The sequence below is a fragment of the Pleurodeles waltl genome, chromosome 7 (assembly GCF_031143425.1).
Source record: "Pleurodeles waltl isolate 20211129_DDA chromosome 7, aPleWal1.hap1.20221129, whole genome shotgun sequence".
NCBI lineage: Eukaryota > Metazoa > Chordata > Amphibia > Caudata > Salamandridae > Pleurodeles > Pleurodeles waltl.
Window position 1 is genome coordinate 1191033557 of NC_090446.1, and position 20191 is coordinate 1191053747.

The following is a 20191-nucleotide window of genomic DNA, read 5'->3' on the forward strand; positions in this document are numbered from 1 at the left end:
TGGGCCTTGTAAATCTTCTTCTGAGTGGTTTTCGACGTCCTACTCACGGTTTGTGTATCGTCGAATCCTTCGGAGTCCGATTCTTGGATCGAAAAGGTTCCCTCCTCTTCTTGTTCCTCGAACTCCCGGTGGGCTGTCGGCGCGGACGCCATCTGAAGTCTTCTGGCTCGACGGTCTCGGAGAGTTTTTCGGGACCGGAACGCACGACAGGCCTCGCAGGTGGCTTCACTGTGCTCAGGTGACAGGCACAGGTTGCAGACCAAGTGTTGGTCTGTATAGGGGTATTTATTGTGGCATTTGGGACAGAAACGGAACGGGGTCCGTTCCATCGGCGTTCTTCTGCACGCGGTCGGGCCGACCAGGCCCCGACGGGGGATCGAAAAAATTACCCCGAAGGGCACCGGAGCTCTTCGATCTTAGACGCGGTGTTGAATCTAACTACGCCGACCCCGAACGCAACAATACCGACGAAAATCTTCCGAAATTAGCTATCTTTCCGTTCCGAAACTCGGAGCGACAGGAACACGTCCGAACCCGATGGCGGAAAAAAAACAATCGAAGATGGAGTCGACGCCCATGCGCAATGGAGACAAAAGGAGGAGTCACTCGGTCCCGTGACTCGAAAGACTTCTTCGAAGAAAAACAACTTGTAACACTCCGGCCCAACACCAGATGGCGAGCTATGCAAAACATGCGTATCTACAGCGACAGATGCCATCGAACACATGTTTTCTGTTTTGGAGGTAAGCAGCTATGACTGCTAAATGAAGTCTAATAGAAGAGTATGCTAGATTTGCCTTTTGCAAATGTAGCAAATATCAGACAATATCTTGTACTGAGGGCTCAAGTGGATCAATATTACTAGGGTGACAAGAATATAGAAAACGTTTCCATTTAGCAGCATAACACTGTCTAGTTGTAGGTCTGCGTGCTTCTTGAAGAATGTCTATACATTCAGAAGGAAGTTGCAAGTTGCCAAACTCTATGGCTTCTGCAGCCATATCGCAAGATTGAGTGCTTTGGGGTTTGGACGTCTGGTTTGACCTCTCTTTTGAGTTAAAAGATCTGGTTTGTTTGGAGGTTTGTGGTGTGGAACCACAGATAGGTCCAAAAGCGTTGTTTAGCAAGACTGACATGCCCATGTGGCGGCCACATCATTGGTGAGCGACGTTTGTTTCAATTTGCGTATTAGAAATGGTATTAGTGGGAGAGGTGGAAAAGCGTAAGCATATATCCCTGGCCAATTCATCCATAGAGCATTGCCCTTTGACTGAGGGTGTGGGTATCTGGACGCAAAGTTTTGGCGTTTTGAGTTTTTTGGAAGTATTGGTGAAGAACTTGTGGGTGAATTTCCCATCTGTGGACTTGTTACTGCATCCTGATTAATAGGTCTACTAGCTGATTGTCCATTCCTGGGAGATATTCTGTCAGTAATTGAATGTGAATCACCCACTTCCAAATTGTCTGAGCTAGAAGGGACAATTGAGATGAGTGTGCCCCCCCCAACCAGTTTTTTGCAGATACTACATTGTTGTCATATTGTCTGTACGGACTAACTCTACCTTGTGTGAGATTTGTGTAAGGAATACCATTGAGTGCTAGAAAGACTGCTAGAAGTTCCAGATAATTGATGTGATAAGTCAGTTGAATGGGATCCCATTTCTCTGGTATAGTGAAGTTGTTGAGGTGAGCCTCCCCCACCTCTCTGATGCATCTGTTGTGAGACTGATCTGAGGCACAGGGTCCTGAAATGGCCGACCTTTGGAAAGGTTGGTAGGATTCCACCATTGCAGAGAGCGGGGAGTCTGGTGGTCCAACAACACTAGATCCTGAAGATGACCATGTGTCTGAGACCACTGTTGAGAAAGGCATTGTTGCAATGGAGGTATGTGTAGTCTTGCATGGGGCACTTTGGCAATGCAGGAAGCCAACATTCCAAACAGCTGCATCACTAGCTTCACTGTGTAAGTATGATTCTCCTGTAACGGAGAGATGAGATTTTGAAAAGCTTGAATCCTTATCAGATGTGGATATGCTAATGCTGACTGGATGTTCAGAATTGCTCCCAGATAAGGCTGTATTTGGGAGGGTTGAAGATGTGATTTGAGGTAATTTATTGTGAACCTCAAATTGTGTAGCAGATTTAAGGTGTACTGAGTGTGCTGCTGGCATGTTTGAATAGTATTGGCTTTTATGAGCCAACTGTCTAGAAATGGGAAAACATGTATGTGTTGTCTTCTGAGAATTGCTGCTACTACAACCAAGCATTTTGTGAATAATCTTGGGGCTGCTGTAATGCTTTCCTGCAATGACAAATCTTAGATATTTGCGGTGTGCTGGATGTATAGGAATATGGAAATAAGCGTGTTTGAGATCCAATGCTGTTATGTAACCTCCTTGCTGTAATAGGGGAATAACATCTTGCAGAGGGACCATGTGGAAATGCACTTAAAGTATGTATAGATTGAGAGGCCTGAGAATGAGGAAGTAAAGTGAATACTCCTAACCCTTGTTGGGATGTAGTAGCTGCTTGAGAAGAAAGGACTGTACCTCTTCTTTTAACAGAGTAAGATGGTTGTGAGAGAGTTTGTGGAAACGAGGAGGAATGTTTGGTGGAGTGGAAATTAGTTCTAAGCAATAGCCATGTTGGATAATTGATAGAACTCACTGATCTGTGGTGATGTTGTACCATTGTAGATAAACATTTACCAGTCTTGCTCCCACAGGAAATGTATGCGCTGTGGGGAGTTCTAAAAAGTCACAGTTTTGTTGAGGTGGAGGAAGCTCTAGATGCCTGTTCTACGAACTGCCCTGACCTAACAACACATTTTTCTGTGTACGGTCGACAATGTACCCTTTTGACCTGCAAAGCCAGTAAACAATGTGTACAGCATTAGGTTGAGCACAGGATGAAAAGGTCATGCAAAGAAATGAATAACAGATTCTGCAAGGAAGGACAACTGATAAAAGGAATACAAAACATCTCCACTAAAATGAAGCTTTGCTAAAATAATAAAAGGAATAGAAGCAAAATATATCTATCTAAAAGGGCACAGGCCTCAGGCCCAGAGCTAAATAATGTGCCTGTGTAAATGCTAAAATAACCTCACGTCAGGAGGGGGTGTTACATCTTCTTCCAGGACAGTCATTTGTTCTGGACCTCCTGAGAGAAGAGGTCTCTCACCCTAGGGGTCCAGAACAGTGTCTTGGGAGGCAGGTTGGCAGAAACTGGTCAGCGAGTACACCAGAGGCTGGCAGGGTCTCAGGGGGCACCTCAAAGGTACCATATGGGTGCACGTATTGGTAAATTTAACACTGGCATCAGGGTGAGTTCGCCAGGACAAGATGTTTGATACCAAACATCTTTATCTTCAGTGAAGCTATCATTTAGCTGTGGAACTCGAATTGACCAGTGTCCAGCACATGCATTTAAAATGGCTTCCCTGGTCAGTTACTATGTCTGAAAATAGAAAAAGACATAGCACGGGCATATCTGCTTCTGTAGGCATGCCCTCACATATAATGCACCTGCCTTAGGTCTGTAAGGCCTGCTAGAGGGGTGACTTACATTTTTTGCATGCAGTGTTAGGGGACGTGGCACACAGGCTGTGTGCCATGTCATATTTTCACTTTTGTCTGCACAAGAAATGCAGCCTGCAAGGGCAGCCTGTCATGTGCTTGGTATGGGGTTCTTCAGGGGGCACAATTTGTGCTGCAGCCCTAAGGAACCCTCTTTAGTACCTCAGGGCCTAGGTGCCAGGGGTACTATTTACTAGGGACTTACAGGGGGTGCTAAAGGTTTTGCCAGTTGGGGAAACAACTGGGATATTTTGGGAAACAGATCTGGAACTGGGGACCCGGTTAGCAGAAACCTAGTACACTTTCAGTCGAAACCACTTCAGATACCAGGCAAAAAGTGGGGGCTAACCATGTCCAAAAGAGACCCTTTCCTACAACAGTCCATACAAGGTTTAAACCATATTGTCTTTGGGGGTGACATGTCCATTGTACATTGGAAAATTGTCAGAAGAAGTCATTCACAGAGTGAAGAAGGAACTGATGTCAAGGCACATGGGTGGTACTATTATAATTGACTGCATACAACACTTGCAGAGCAGAACGGAGTAGACAAGAAGTCGCACAATGCCACCTACTGGCATACAGGAGCACTGTTTTTTGAATTTTCTAAATCCAGTCTGGCACCTGGGGATATTCAGAAAGTAACACATCTGTGAGTAGAATTACCCATCAGAAATACCACTGCTCTCTTTCTTACTTTAGTTTCTAATGAAGTGTCTTGGGAAGCATTGTGGTCGTGAATTAAACATATTACAGCAGGAAGACTAATCAAAGTTAGGTTTAAAAAAAAAAAAAAAAAACACCTATATCAGATCTGGCTCGAGAGAGAACCAGAAGGCGATAGGAAGATCTGCTAGTGTTTGTAGGAGTAGAATGCTTGAGATTTGGTTGTAAATAGTGCAGGACACATCTGTGAATGCGATATAGTGTGAGACTGTAAACAAGGGCAGAATAAAATGGCCTGGACTACTGTTGGGATGATGGGCGTAGATAAGGAACAATTCTGCCAAGTGTGCAATATGGAAAAAAATATGATGAAGAAAGTTTAATGATCTGGGTTGATGTGAAAAGAGAAATGCTGAAGTGAAAGAAAAAGGTTGTGGCCTAGACTAGCCAGGACCTGGGGGTGGGCCAATATTTGCTGGCAACAAATCATTTTGCCACACACAGGCCTCTTCACCTATAGTTAGAACCTCATTTTGAAAGGTATTAAATGTTAGTGAACTGCACTCATCTAAAAAATAATGCACGTTGGACACCACTAAAACCAATTCTTGCCAAAGGGAATGACCATCAAGGAATAAAATGAATTGGGTATCAACACCTTAAGTAATAAAAGAGGAATCATAAGACTAACAGTTTCACAAGGGGAGAGTGTAAGGAAATGCCTCTATTGTTGTGGTCACCCCCAAGTTTTAGGACTGATGCTTCTGGTTTTTCAACTTGGAGAGTACTGCTAACCAGACCTCAGTGCCAGTGCCTGGATCCTAAAAAGTCTGTTGAAATAGCTCATATCCAATTATTATAAATTAGCCTACCTATAAGTCCCTAGTACAGGGTACCCATTGAATGTAAATTAGAAGATCTCCCCAGGGATTGCAGCACGGGTTGTGCCACTCTGGGTGTGACAAGTAAAACAATCCTCCCAGTCCGCCACTGCAGACTGGAAGAGCAGTTTTAAATTACTAGCATATCTTTCAAATTTAAAGCAATTGCAAAGCCAACCCTCTCTGCAATATATTTCACGGGCAGAACACGTATTTTACATATTGTGGCAGTACAAATGTGGAACAGTTTTTTTACTGTGGAAAAACTTGGTCACCTCCCTTTCAAGTGCAGGGTTACACGCTGACCCCTCAGCTGTGTTAACTCCAGAACAGTGCAACCATAGTTGATACTCCAAGGTATCAAAACAACTAGTTACATTAAGCCCAACTTGGTTCTCAAGTTGAAATTAATGTTACATGTGCATTGTGAAACTTTTGTTGCTGTTTACTTTCCTGAGCGCTTAACGGTTGCACACGGAGCCTGTCCCCAAGACAGCATTCTACCCTCTTGGGGAGACATCCTAACAACTCCCAGAAATAGAAGCCTACACTGGAGAGAGGCATTTCCTCCCTTCTGCACAAAGCCACATTGGTGTTGGCTCAAAAAGGCAAGCTTCAAAGGAGAAGCTGCTTTTGAAGGGCAAATGGGTAACACTTGGGAGAGTGGCTGCTCCATTGTCTGGGCAGACAGGCTGGCAACTAGGGACAGTGGAGAGTTGCCAAACTGGTATTCAGGGAAATGTAGCCCCCTTGGTCATGTAACAAACATGGGTTGTGCTAAAAGCTCTGGATGCCAAGGGAGGGGTTCTGCCATGTTGAAAGTGGGCAGAATGGTGCATCCTGGGATATCCAGATTCCACACTTCATAGGAAGTGGTCATCAGGAGGGAAGGAACCTAATAGCCCACTGGCAACCAACCGCATCCTACCCTGAGGACATTTTCTGAGCATAAAAGGGCATCCCTGGCACACTGAACTTCGATCTCAACTGGACTGGATCAAAGGACTGTCCTGCTGCACTGTGGAACCAGCAGAGAAGGCCTGCACCACCATGGACTGCACCTTTTGAACCTTGTGGCTAGCAAAGGAGAGGGACTTTGTCTGCTGTGTCCTGCTCGTGAAGAAGCCGTCTCCAGAGCCCAGCTGAAGCAAAAGACACCAATGTTCAGCTGGCTGACCTGTTCGAATCACAAGGCCACAATAGCTGAAGAAGCCTGCTGGGGCATGTTGGTAGCTCAGAATCTTCACTCCGCCGCTGGTGCAACACCAGGGACCAGAACCAAATGATCAAAGATGCACCAGAGTCCACTAGAGTGCAGCTTGGCCGTCCAGAAGTTGAGTTATCGCCCAGGGAAGGATTTGGCTGCGTCTGCAAGTAGCCCAGGGGCAACTGGACTTATACCAGGACCAAGAGGACTTCAAGGGATGTCAGCCGCGCGGCATATTGAACTTTTATTAAAAAGGTAAAAGTTCAAGATTCTGAGGTCCTGAATCAGGCGAAGAAGACCATCCCTTCATAAGAACCAGGTAGTTCCCAGTATAGCACACCTGACCAATTTCCTGCACTTTGACCAACTCTATAGTTCCCTCATGTAGCAGCGATGGCACCTCCGGCTGCAGGATCTGCAGGCGTTCATCCCAATGTACAGTCTGGGTGTGGATGTTCTGGGGAGGAGCCTGTTAGAGTGAAACCCTTTCTACAATTTCAAAACCTACTGGTCCAATGATAGCTTTCTACGACTGAAGTATGGGGGATACCCATCCTCCAACTGCCTCACATGTTCCTTCAAGGGGAAGCTAGATCAGATTTCTAGATGTTGTGGGGGGGGTAAGGAAGAAGGCTGTTGGTCTGGCAACCTTTTTTATTGCTCTTGTCCCTGTATTAGGGCAGCAGTTGGTTGGGCTGAGGACAGGGTTGGAGGTCTGGTGCTGCTGAAAAATGAGGTATTTCAGTCCCTGCCTTCAACTCCTCCAATGCTTAATAAGTCTTCTCCCTAAAAAGCTAAATCGAAAGGCAGCCTATACTGCTTGCCTGCACATTCCCAGAGAAACTGATGGATCAGAGCCAAGCGTGTCTCCTCATGGCTACAAGAACCCCATACCCTGGGCAACAGAGTATACTATCTCCATTCCTGCCCTGATCTGGCATGAGGAATCCTAACTGCCCCTCAACACTTCTAGAGAGTGGGCCCTAAGCTGGAGCAGGAGGCTCTGGACGACCAAGATTGCTGTCTACCAGTCTATTTATAGAGATAAGGGCCAAGCTGCCAGCTGACTGCCTCCATTTTTTTTTTTTTAAGTCCTTATTTGGAGTAGCCACTGGGAATGAAGCTCTGCTCTGTTTCAAGCAGGATGAAGGCCTGCCCAGCCAGGCTTTATGGTGAACATTGAGATGAAAGGAACAGGGTCTCTTGGCAAGAGCCACTGTGTGTTAGCAATTAGCAGATTCACTACTGGATCCGATGGAGGCTTAGCACAGAAGTCATGGACTCCAGCAGGTTACTCACTGAATAAAAGAAAAGGCTCCAATGTTGCGAAGGTTGGCTGAAAGACCTCAGTTATGATATCTGTCTTGGTTCCACTGTGGGCTAAAGAACCTCTAATAAATCTGCTGCTTTTCTCAACAGTGCAAGAAATGAGGCAACCTCTGGAGGAGTAGTGCACGAGGGATCACACCGTTTGGTATCAGTTGATGTGCCCAACAAACTGGCATTTTGAAGGCCCAAATAATCAGCAATGTCCAAAGACTGCGGTGGCAGCAACTTTGCCACCACACTGTCGTCACTGTCATCAGGTTCTAAGGAGTCTGGCCAAACAACTTTTCCATAGCGACAGTAGTGTTGGTGTGGCACAGGCTTTTTGCATAGTCTCCTCTGGTGTCCCTGGGGTTCTCTCCTAGATTTATTAAGATTCCCTCTGTTTTAGAGAAGTCCTCTATAGGAGCTGTTGGTGGTGCTGAAACAGGCATTGACATCAAGGGGGGTGGATGCATCACCAGAAAGGGATCTGTAGCCAGTGTAAAACTGGCCAGTACCGGAGGAATCCCTTGAAGAGGAACCCTGCTGTCATACGGCATCAAGCGCAGACCTGTCAGTCGAAAACTTTATGGAGTCCCTAAGCAGACCCATGGGATTCAAAGGCACACCAGACAGGACCCCACCCCGCATAAAGAGTGATATCATAGCACTGAGGATCTGTGCCAGATCAGCTCCTGACACAAGGAACTCAGGATATGACTGCATCTGTGCCACATACAGCAAAGGAGATAATAATCCAGAATGGGGTAGGGCAGGAACCGGAGAGGGCAGCATTACCGGAAGTTCCTCAGGCCGACTGATAATCTCCCGCTCTGATGAGAACTCCGCAGTAGACGGAGTACATTAAGGCAATATACCTCTCAACCTCGGAGCTGTTGTCATGTTTACTCTTTGTGTGCTCCCTGTTCCTTTGCAGACTTTGGTAAATTAGAGAAGTGCAAATTTGAAGGAGGCCTTGACCAGTGCATGACCAGCTTTGAGCCTGATGCTCACAGTAGGCAATAAACATGTTGGCTTTGAGCTTTTTTTTTTTTTTTTTTTTTTATAGATTTGGGGTGCATGAGCTCACACTTGCTGCATAGCCTCTAGCACCACATGGAAATGTGAAACGGACATCTGTCCACTGCAAATCTGACAGAGTTGATTTCCTTGGTGGTGACATTCCTAAGCACTGCATTGCAGAATTTTAGGAAAAGCAGTAGAAAGCACATGAAAACATGAAGAAATTTGGAAGCAGCTTCGGATCCGAGGCAAAGGATGCAGAAGAAAAATGGGACTGACATCAGTGCACCAAGGTGGTGGGTCCTATTTGGCTCCAGTGACATCACCCTGATGGAGCAAGAACACACTAGCAGCATAGGCGAGCTATAAAAAGTTTCCCGATCCAGTGGGGTGCATGGGGATATGGAACAAGTAAAGAATCTGCAGGTTGAAATATCTATCAGAACATACATGTAATGGGACAGTAAGTCTGCACTCAGACAGCTACTTTACAGTATCATAGGATATTACTGTTTTCATACTAAACATCAATACATCTCTCAGTGCCCTTCGATTCTGGCAAGTGAAGTCATATAGAAGTAGTAGGCATTGCACGGAGTGGGAAATGGCACTCAGAGTAAACCCAATGGCTGTTTCCAATTTAGCATACCTTAGCCCAGGGTTCTGCAAAGTCGGTCCTGGTGAGTCAGGTCCATGCCAAGCTTTTAGCATATTCACATTTAGAAAAATGTAGATTTCTGAAACATCTTTTTTCTAAATGTGGATATGCTAAAAACCTGGCATGGACCTGGATCTCCAGGACCGACTTTGCAGAACCCTGCCTTAGCCCTAAATGGAGATCCTTAGCCCAATACTCCAAAAGGGACAGAAAAAGGCAAAGTGAATAGGTTTTGTCTTACAAATGCAGGCACAGAGCTACAAGCTTTGCCAATGCGTGTTTGCTTTTTTTGCTTTATGGCCAAAACATCCAGCAGTTATGTTGGATATTTTCCTTATAACAAACCATTACAAGATATCTATGGGTGTGGACACACCAGGGACAATTTTGGAATGATTGTTTTGCTATACCTCTTGAAAAAACATTTCAAGATGGACGTTTATTTGTGCTTTTGCATATGGATGCATAGGTGGGCATCTTATGTTTTTTCTTCTTTAAAGAATAATACTTTTCAAGGTAACAGCCAATACATACACATGTTTGCTCACATGCTGCACCACCTTTGAAAGATTGTTATACTTCGTTATTTACATACAGTTACTTAACAGTGGGCAGCACTTTGGAACTGTAAGTTAAGGAAAGGGTATGGTCCTGGCTGTTGTGCAACTACAGGGTGGCTAACGTCCCTGTAGAAACGTGTAGATGTTAGCCCTTGGAAAACAATAAAGAGGTGGACAGGTTAAGGAGGGAGCAGAGCAAACATCGAGTGCGAAAGCGCGCAGCTGCCAAAACCAATTTTAACAAAACACACAAGACAGATCAAGAAAATAAGGTCAAAAAGAGAAATGGTTGGGGAAGAAAGAGCAGATAAGTCAGAGTGAGGAACACACTGAACTCACATGCAGCGCTATAAGAAAATGGTTGCTTACCTGTAGATGTAGTTTTGCAGCTTGAATAATTTTCTGGATTCACCTGCTGAGCATTATTCCACCAAAAAGCAGGTGGATCTAGAACTCTCCTTTTGTCTATCAGTCCTTCTTCTCTTTTTTTTTGTTGTTGGGTGTCGACTATCCCCACTATTTGGTGCCTAGTCCTACCTCTCCTGATGGCATACATCTCTCCCCGAAAGCCTCCATCTTTAGATTTGTTTTTTTTGCAACCAAATTTTTTAATCACGGTTCATGATCTTCCCTTTGATTGTCTATTCTTTTCATTCTTAGCCCACTTCTGCTCCCTCGTTGTTTGGGGAGGTGGTCTCATCGCATGTGAATCCAGAAAATTCTTCACGCTGCAAAACTAGTCCTACAAGTAAGTAGCCATTTCATTTTACAGTGTGAATTCTTTTTGGATTCACATGCTGTGCATCGATTTTGTAGCGGTTTTCATCATCGTAGAGGCTTGGTGAGATGAGTTTGAGCTTGTAAACAACTGTTTCTGTACTCTCTATCCATCTTGTATCTCTCTGTTCATCTGTATCTCCATGCAGTGGTGTACTGTGAATATATGCACTGTTGACTAAGAGGCTGCCATGCAGATGTCATTTAACGGAACATTTGCCACTAAGGCTATTGTAGGTCCTTTCTTACGTGTCAAGTGAGCTCTTGGTTTAGCTTCTAATTGTATTACACATCTGTGCTGTAACACGTCTGGATTGAGTAATCCACCTTGTTATGGTGTTCTTAGTGACTGGTTTCCCCTTGTAACTACTGGCAAATGATACAAAGAGTTGCTTTCACTTCATGATTTTGTATTCTTCATACAGTACATTAATGCTCACCTGGTGTCTAGTGTATGTAGTGCTCTCTCTGCCTGACTACTTGGTTCTTGGAAGAAATTCAGTATTTGGACTGTCTGGTTTATGTGAAACTAGGATATGACCTTTGGTAGGAAATGTAGGTTGGTCCTCCTTGGATGTATGCTTCCTGGATGATAAGCATTCACAACTTGCTTACTCCAAGGAGAGATGTCATTGCAATTAAAAGGGCTGTTTTAAATGTGGATACTTTTAAAGAAGTCTTGTGGAGTGGTTCAAAGGCCTTTTTCATCAGTTGGGTCAACATTATATTAAGGTTCCAGGTAGATGCTGGGGCATTTCTTGGTGGGTCTATTCTTTTAGCCTCTTCCAGAAATCTTCTGATCACTGAAGTAGGGAAGAGGCTTCTCTCTCTTTGTATGCCACTATTGCTGCAAAATACACCTTTAAAGATGCATAGCTTGTTGTCTAGCAGGTGTGTGAGATATAATTTAATTGTAGTGCCACTTGTTATGTAAGAAGTCAGATCTGTGGCACCAATTTGAGCATCTTTCCCACTTGGCTGTGTAGCATTTCCTTGCTGTCATTCTTCTTGCTTCTCTGTAAACCAGCATTGTTTCTTTAGGAAGACCTATGTGTCCAAACTCTGTCTTTAGGAGGTGTGCTGCCAGAATATGTGCTCAGTTCTGGGTGGAGAATCTTCCCTTCCTGCATGGAGAACAGGTATTGTAATGCTGGTAGTCTCTGCACATTGTTGTGTGCCATCTCTATTAGGCCCGAGAACCAGGTCTGTCTCGCCCACTGTGGGACAACGAGTATTAAAGTCATCTGTGACTGTCTACATTTGTTGATAACAGTGGGATCGGGGGAAAGTGTAAGCTAATCTCCCTGACCCGTTTATCAACAGTGTATTCTCCATGAAGTGTAACTGTGGATGTCTGGACAAGAAGGATTGGCATTTTGAGTCCTCTGGTGTTGCAAAAAGGCCTATTTCTGGTGTTTCCCATGTTTTGAAGACCTTTTAGATTACTGTCCGATTCAGTTCCCACTCAACTGAGGTGGATGCTTGTCTGCTCAGGTTGTCCGCTTCTAAACAGTCTTTCTCGAGCAGATGTTATGCCATTATGCTTATTTGTCTCTGGATTGCCCAGAGCCAGATCTTTTGTGCTAGCCTTTAAAGGAAAAGGATTATGTCCCTCCTTGTTTGTTGAGGTAGAACTTCACTGTTGTAATGTTCATTTGAATTAGTAATCATTTTCCCCACAGCTGTTTCTGAAAGGCTTTTAAGGCTAGGAATATGATTTTGCCTCCAGGATGTTTATGTGTTGTACTGCCTCCTCTGTTCTCCAATTCCCTCTGAACACCTATATGTGAAGCGTCTGTAGCAATGGTCACTGTTGGTGATATGAAATGTCTTCCTGTTGTTATACCTGTACTGTTCCACCACGCAATTTCCTTCTGTACTCTTTGCGTGACAACCACTAGATCTCCCCAACTCCCCGAAGCTAGTGATCATTAGCTCTGGACCCATTCTTGAAATGGTCTCATGTGTAACCGTGCATTTGGTATTAGAGGTCTGCAGGAGGCCAACTTTCCTAGTATCTTCCCTACAATCTTCACTGTCTGGTGACTGGTACTGGCGAGTTCCTTGTGCTAGTGACAGTATTCTATTCTTTCAAGTGTATGCTTCCGCCTCTTCTGAGTTGATTCTCACTCCCAGGCAGACCTTCTCTTGTTCTAGTGTGGGTGACTATTTTCATCTGTTTATGGAAAACCCTGTTTGTGGATCACCGGTTTGTTGTTTCTGCACTTTTGTAGTAAATTTTCTTTTGACAACCAATCATCTAGCTAACACTTGCCTTCTTAGGTGTGCGCAACTGCTGATAAGCATACATAAGCATTTTGTAAACATACTAGGTGCTGACTTGATTCTGAATGGTAGCACTCTGAATTGATAGTGCATTCTGTCTACAACAAAGTTAAATAACTTTTTGTGCTTGAGGTTCATTGGGAAGTGTAGATCTTTTAGATCTATGGTCGCCAAACTGTCTTTCAGCTGATGTTAGGGTAAGACATCTTAGTGTTGTCATTTTTTATTTCTGTATCGTTATTAACTTGTTTAAGAAATGGCGGTCAAGTATATGACAGGGATACGTCTTGTTTTGGTATCAGAAAGATATTTATTTGTTTCCCTGGAAGATCTTCTTACTGGGCACGCATTCTGTTGCTTTTCTGTAGCAGTTCTTTCACTGCTCATCGTGGATAGGTCTTTCATTTCTTGTGTGGATGTTTTTCTATGGTCCTCGCACTGGTGGGCATTTTACCAATCTTATGCAATAGGTGTGTTGGATAATGTTGAGTATTCACTTGTCTGATGTGCCCTTCCTCCACTCCAGGAAGGAGGAGTCTATCCTCTCCCCCACACGCAAGTGTTGATTGTGGGAGGGGGTGTTGGTTTTTTGAGTCACTTGCTTGTTGGTGCAGCTGCCCCTCTCGGTAGCTGAGATCTGCCTCTCTACCATCTGCGAGAGGATTGTCTCAGTGGTGTTTGTTATTGACACTGTTGTGTCAGCGTCTGGCTTGCAGTTTGAAACCTCTGGTGTGTGGTAGTAATTTGAAAGCTCCATCTACCCATTGGTCTCCTGGCTTTTGTGCTTCCTGGTCTTTGCTGCCCCCATGTAGTGCGCCCATCAAAAAAGTTATCTTTTTTTAGATGTTGCAGGGTATCATTCACTGCCCTCCCAAAAAGGTGTTCTCTGTTGAAGGGGGTGTTAATGATGTTTGATGGAACCTGATTTTTGAAACCCGACATACGTAGCTTTGCATGCCTTTTTAGGGTTCTCCCTGCCATTTCCTGTCTGCTCACCCCATCTGCAGCATCTAGGGCAGATTTCGAACATGTGTTGGCAATATTCCTTCCTTCTTCTGCAATGGTTGTTGCTCTTTTGATATTGCTCTGGTAGATGTTTCATCAGCTCTGCCATTTCCTTCCAGTGTTGATATGCATTTTTGTTGAGCAGGAAATTAAAGTTAGCTATGCTCCATTATGTTACTGCTCCTCTTTCAAACTTCCTCCTCACCATGTTCATTCTCTTACTCTCCTTATCCAGAGGTGGTCCTGAGGCAAAGGGCCAATTTGCCCTCTTCCTGGCAGTGGCTGCAATGATCGGGTTCACTGGTACATTACCCCTAATATATGGCGGTTTCTTTAAGGAGTGCTTATACGTCTATTCGGGCCTGGGTGTTACTGACCTAAATGCTGCAGGTTCCTTGAACGCCTCTCTCTTCTGGTCCAGTATACTCAGTAGCATGGGCAGGTATGGACTCTTGCTCTGTGAGGGTAGCAATGTATCTAATAAAAAACATCAGACTTCATCTCCCCCAATGTTACACCATACTGGTCTGCAGACCTTTTTTATCAGTTGTCTGTACATGGTAATATCGTCCGGAGGTGAAGGCCTCAACGGATATATGCCTATCCGCTCTCCGGGGAGTCCGTCTGGTGGTCCTGCCATTGTGTTTCGAGGCATTCACACCCCTCAGTATCCTGAAACAGGCCCTGTGACATTGGGACCTCTTCCTCACAGAAGATCTCCCGATCCTCTTCCTCTTATGGTTATGGTGTCACTGGAGGCTCTAGTTCTTTGAGTCCTTGCCCTTTACCCCCTTGTGTCTGCACTTTTGAAGCTTTCGATGGAATTCTGAACTCAGAGAGGCTTCAAGCTCCTTTTTCTGGGGGATCACGGCCATTTCAATTTTCTTCCATTTAATCATGATCATGTACTCCTCCTTGTCGAGTGTGGGTGTCGATTTTCTTTTCAACGTCGAGGCCTCTGGTGTCAGAGTTTCACTTGACACTTTCTTCATCTTCTCTCGACATTGCTCATCCTTTGACGCCAGTGTCTTAAGGACGGCCCTTCTACCTGCAGTGTCCTTAGTGTAGGAGTCAAAGGGCTCTTTTGGCTGCCTCTTGCCTTCAGTCAGTAAGAAGTTTGGTGCTGAGGCAGCTTTTGGTGTTCTGGAGTCTGTTGTTTGAGACAAGTTCACACCCTGTTTCTTCAATATTACCTGTGGATGTTAATGCTAATGTTTTTGGTTTTCTCTTTCAAAATCATTGACCTCCTTTTTGACATCCAAGCCCTCTTCTTCAGCTCCTTCAGTGATTTTGTCATTTCCTTAATCGACAACTCTAGGTCTCTCAACGACCAAGACTCCTTCTGCCTCTGCAAGGCATAATGTGCTTGCCTTTGTCCCTTGCTCATAAGATCTTAGGTTTGAATTCTGCGCAGGCCTCACAGTTGTTGGTAGTGGTATCTTGACAGTTTTCCTCTGGAACTTCAGCGTTTTATCCAATGAACTTTCAAGATAATCTTCTTCTGGCGACAGGAAAGCCTTCCGCAATGCTTCCAGACCCAATGGCAGAAAAAAATAATCTGAAGATGGTGGTCATGAATGAAGGCTTACGGCGAGGGGCGTATGACATCAGGAGAGGTTGGACTAGGCACCTAAATGTGGAGACAGTCGACACTCAAGAAAAAATAAAGGAAAGAGAAGAAGGTCTAACCGACAAGAGGAAATTACCGGACCCAACCACAAGATGGCGGAATAATGCACAGCATGCGAATCTAGAAAAGATTCACACTGCAAAATAGGAATTAGGATTAATGTAGGCATTTTTATTAATAACGTTTTGATTTTTCTCTTGAATCAAGCTATGCCAGTGCAAAATAACAGAATGTGAGAAAATGCCTTCAGGAAGGCCAAAAAAAGAATGGGTCAACAGCAATAATTACATTTGTAAATCCCTTAGTAGAACATTTTTATTTATTATTTTTAATACATTCAGTGAGATTCAAAATACTAATCCATCTTGTAAAGCACACTAATAATACATGTTAGTAGCGCCCAATAGAATCAAAATAAGTTTAGCAACCTTGGTACGAAGAAAGGTGATATGAGCTCCACTTGTGTTTTAAACTTTTACCTGCAATATGGAATAAAATTCTATCCTACAAGCTTGCGTTCTCACAGAGCTACCTCACAATAAATTAATGGCCTTCATCCTGCACTCTATTTGGGCATGCAGCTTCGATTGCAGCAGTCCTTACCTGTATTCTCTGGCATGGAGGCCTGGTCCGTATTCCTCTCCTTTTTGAAGGTAATATTACCGAACTGCAGCACTGAAGAAACAACTTTCAACATTGCTGAAATAATGAAAACACAAATTCACTATGACAAAACAACTATTTATACACTACTTCACTTATGCAGGCAAAACAAAGCTCCCACTAGTTATTTACAGTCCCAATTAATCAAATACAATCACAGAAAATATGTCAGCATAAGATACACCTTATGGTCAAGTAGTATTCACAACAATTACAAACAGAACTTCCCCCAAGCTAGCTTTTTTTTTTTGTAAACTTAAAACACAACCATCTTTGGAAGATGTTTTATTCGGTTTTTAGGTTGGCGTATTGCTCAAAAGAGGTGTGCATTTGTGGTAGCATTTTTCCTGGGTTTATATTTTTATTTTGGATCCAATACACAAATGCTGAAATAACATGACTGCAGTCGAAATGAATAGTAGTGTGTTTATTAGTATAATTTAGCTGTGCCACATTATATGAAAATGCAACACTGGATAACAAGGATGCTGTTTTGCCATTCACTTCTGCTCTTTTCCCTCCCATCACATCTCCCTGTGCATCCTCTCTCCTCACAAGCTCCGCAGAAGTAAAGACAAGCTGATTCAATGGAGTCTGACTGAGTGTGTGCTTTGAATGAACTTCCAAGTGTTTCCAACTGTAGCAATTTTCAAGGCCCTTCTGCTGTAGTTCAGTTACTGGGGCCAGTAGTACTCACTGGTGAATAACATAATTGGTAAAATGTTTCATACTGTTTTGGACATCTCCAGATGGCATTAACACAGAAGATATTCAATGGTTTCTTAAAATGGGTTAGTGCTTATGAACTGAAAAGTCCCATTTACATTTCTGACTTGCTAAATGAGTAGTTACTTGTGATCATAACACTATGATTCTAGTTTGATCTTGGGGTTTCTCCATATTTGGAAGTATTTCTCCCAACATCAATCAAATTGTTACTCTCATCCTAAATAGTTGCAGAATGTGAAGAATTATAAACATTACACATAAGTCATCAGCTTTTCTTCATGCACACAATGATCAAAATAAAGGAACGCGCTATGGTACAGGAAGGAAGTAGAGTCCTTTTTAGATACCAGTGACACCAACAGATTGGACGCTTTGGCTGAAAACTATAGATTAAGTAATGAAAAATGCATGGCTATTAAGAATGACGGCCGAAAAACCCAGCTCTCCTTTATGGAACAGAAACGGTCAACATCCAGGAATAGCCCTTTTCATGAAAGGATGAAATCATCATCAGTTTAACATCAAAGTTAACAATCCAAGCACTCACAATCCAGTCCAACACTCGCCCCTTCAGTACTGCTATGAGGGTGCCTAACTGTGCTTACCAAGTCTGACTAAGCATTCAATATGGTTGAATGGTAAAACGAACAGCTGTTGTGGAAAATACGCTGCCTGCTGAAGAAAGTAGGTGCTCAGCATGCTATATGCAGCAGCCCTTTTTCATGATTCCAGTGTTAGACAGTGGTGTTTCACTGTACTAATCCGCTATGAAAAATACCGCACAAGCCATTTCATTGCTTATTTATCTCACTTATCTCTCCATACCTTACAAATCATAATCTCTGCTCCATCATGATCTGTGATCCCCAACCCTGAGCAACAGGAATCGCATTCCTGCCCCGCTAATGTAACCCACTGGTGCAAGTTTAATGCACCAATAACAAACTAGAAATCTAGCTATACTGCAGGCCTTACTAAACTTACCCAGCAGCATTCTCCAGGCAGTGGTTTTTGTTTAGGATCAATCCCATTAGATGGGTTCAGGGACACAGTGGAACTTCAAAAACTCTTTCTTAACTGAATAACACACTCAAATAGCACCAGTAAACAGAGGATATGCTTAAAAATGCTTTTCTCTAAAACCCATGTCTAATGCATAAAATATGAAAAGTAACCACACAGAAATCAAAAATAAATGCACCAATGTATGATATGGTTAGCAAGTAACAGGCATCCTATATCTACCTTAATTAACACATTTCTTTATTGGTTTTCCATTTCAAAACAACCAAACCCACCGTAAGAACTGTAGGAAGGCATTTACACGAGAAAGAACAATAAGAACTAACAGATAAAGTCATTATCAAGGCCTAAAAGAAGCAAAAGGAGGAAAGAAAAAGCGATAAACCAAAAGGGACAATAAACAAACACATAAACTGACTGTCAAACCCCCTATAAGTCCCTGTGCGGAGTTTGAAACACAGCGAGTTCGTAGTCCACCTAAGAGATGGAATTACAAATGATCAAAGCAAAAGACACCCCAGCCCACCCAAAACGCCTAACCTGTGGTGCAGTGAATTCCTCCCATACTATGCCCGTGCCTGGAGGGGCATGTGTGCTACTGAGTGGCGAGCGCGGCACCCAAAACATAGTGGAGGTGCATGAAAGGATGCCAGACACTTTTTAACAGGTGCATTTAGTCTTGGATTTTATATATACACCTTTCGTAAGTAGCTAATCTATGAAGTTCAGTCAGCCACCCTTGGTACATAGGCGTGAACGGGGAACACCAATGATATAATGTGCAGTTTGCACCCATGAGAACCGTCAACATCCATATCCGCCAATCGGAGGTGGTGTCCTAAATGTACAAGAAGTCATCCGCCATAAAGAAGACCAGTAGAGAGCCAAATGTGGAGAAGACCACAGGATAGGTTAACAGTTGTTACCCTCTTCGGGCATCTCCAGCAGGCATCATTTAATAGCAACCCTATGCTGTGTAACTTGTAGGGAGACCAGTACCAATTGTTGTAGATTTTAAAATAGGAACACTTCAACCAGGCTTCCCACAGGCTGCAGTCATGAAGACATGAGCTTGGTCCAACACTCGAGTAGGCAACAGCTAACCATTCCTGTCTGTAAGCTTTGATCTCCAGTCCTGAAGTATGGGAGTACAAATTATCAAGCACGATGTGGCACAGATTATAAACAGTGCCACTAGAGATTCCCCATTTTCTCACATAGCTCAGAAGAGGTCACCCAGGGAGAAGGATAGGATCCCTTCCGAGTTTGCCCCGCAGACAGTGCTGCAGTTGCCAGTACTTCCACAGATATGACTGAGGCAACGCAAAGAGAGAGAAGAGTCATCAAAAACCAGAAGGTATCCTCAGTGAAGAATTCATCATTAGTTTGAATCTCCCTCTAATACTAGAGGGATCACCTACAAATTGCATGGTCTATACTGATGCCCCAATAAGTCTGAGTAGTCTGTGAGAATCTTTCCACACCAACCACACTGCTTTAAGAGTAGGGGAACAGGAAACTATGCCTACTTCTAAGCGCTAAGCTAAATCTTAGCAGAAACAGTAGGCCTATAAATTAAATAGAGTTTTTTTTTTTTTTTTTAAGGTGGATTACACAGCGTACCTTCTCACTGTATGAAAGGAGCTGTTTAGCTATTCTCTAGCCCAAGAAAAAGCAGTGCAACGTTGAAGGCCCCCCTGTCTGCACCAGTCAGAGTAATGACTGTTCAAGGCTGGTTGTCACTGCAAACCATATTGTCCTCCAGCATGATAGTCTTAGTACCAAGGTCCTCCAACTTATGGTCAGATACCTGGATTGTTATAGTATCTGATCACCAATTTTTTTTAATTTAACAAAGAAAACAGAATGTGCAGACACTAAAACACCAACAAGACTAAACAAATATGGCAGTAAATTTATCATCTTGATTCACATGCAGATTATGCTCCTATATCACTTAGACAGTAAGCGTCCATGATGTTATGGCAGCATCCACAACAAAAACAGAACACCAGTCTAGACAGGAAGCAGACACAGCAACAGTTCTGCGTGTCTAAAATTTCACACATTGTACTAAAACACATAATGAAAAAAGGAGAAGCCTAAACAGGTCTTGTCACAGTGTTCAGGACAGCTTCTCGTTGCACCTCCAAGACTAATTTTAGCTCTGACTCCCACCACACCTCTGTATACTAC

At 43.6% G+C, this 20191-nt stretch overlaps 1 protein-coding gene across 4 annotated transcripts in view; it reads right to left on the minus strand.

Annotated features, from left to right (window-relative positions):
- Positions 1–20191, minus strand: part of MYH10 (myosin heavy chain 10) — a 955741-nt gene that overhangs the window by 645182 nt on the left and 290368 nt on the right. For all 4 annotated transcript variants that reach the window (XM_069200300.1, XM_069200299.1, XM_069200302.1 and 1 more), the window contains exon 12: positions 16184–16279. In XM_069200300.1, the coding sequence (XP_069056401.1) occupies positions 16184–16279 (96 nt within the window). The remainder of the gene's footprint in view (positions 1–16183; positions 16280–20191) is intronic.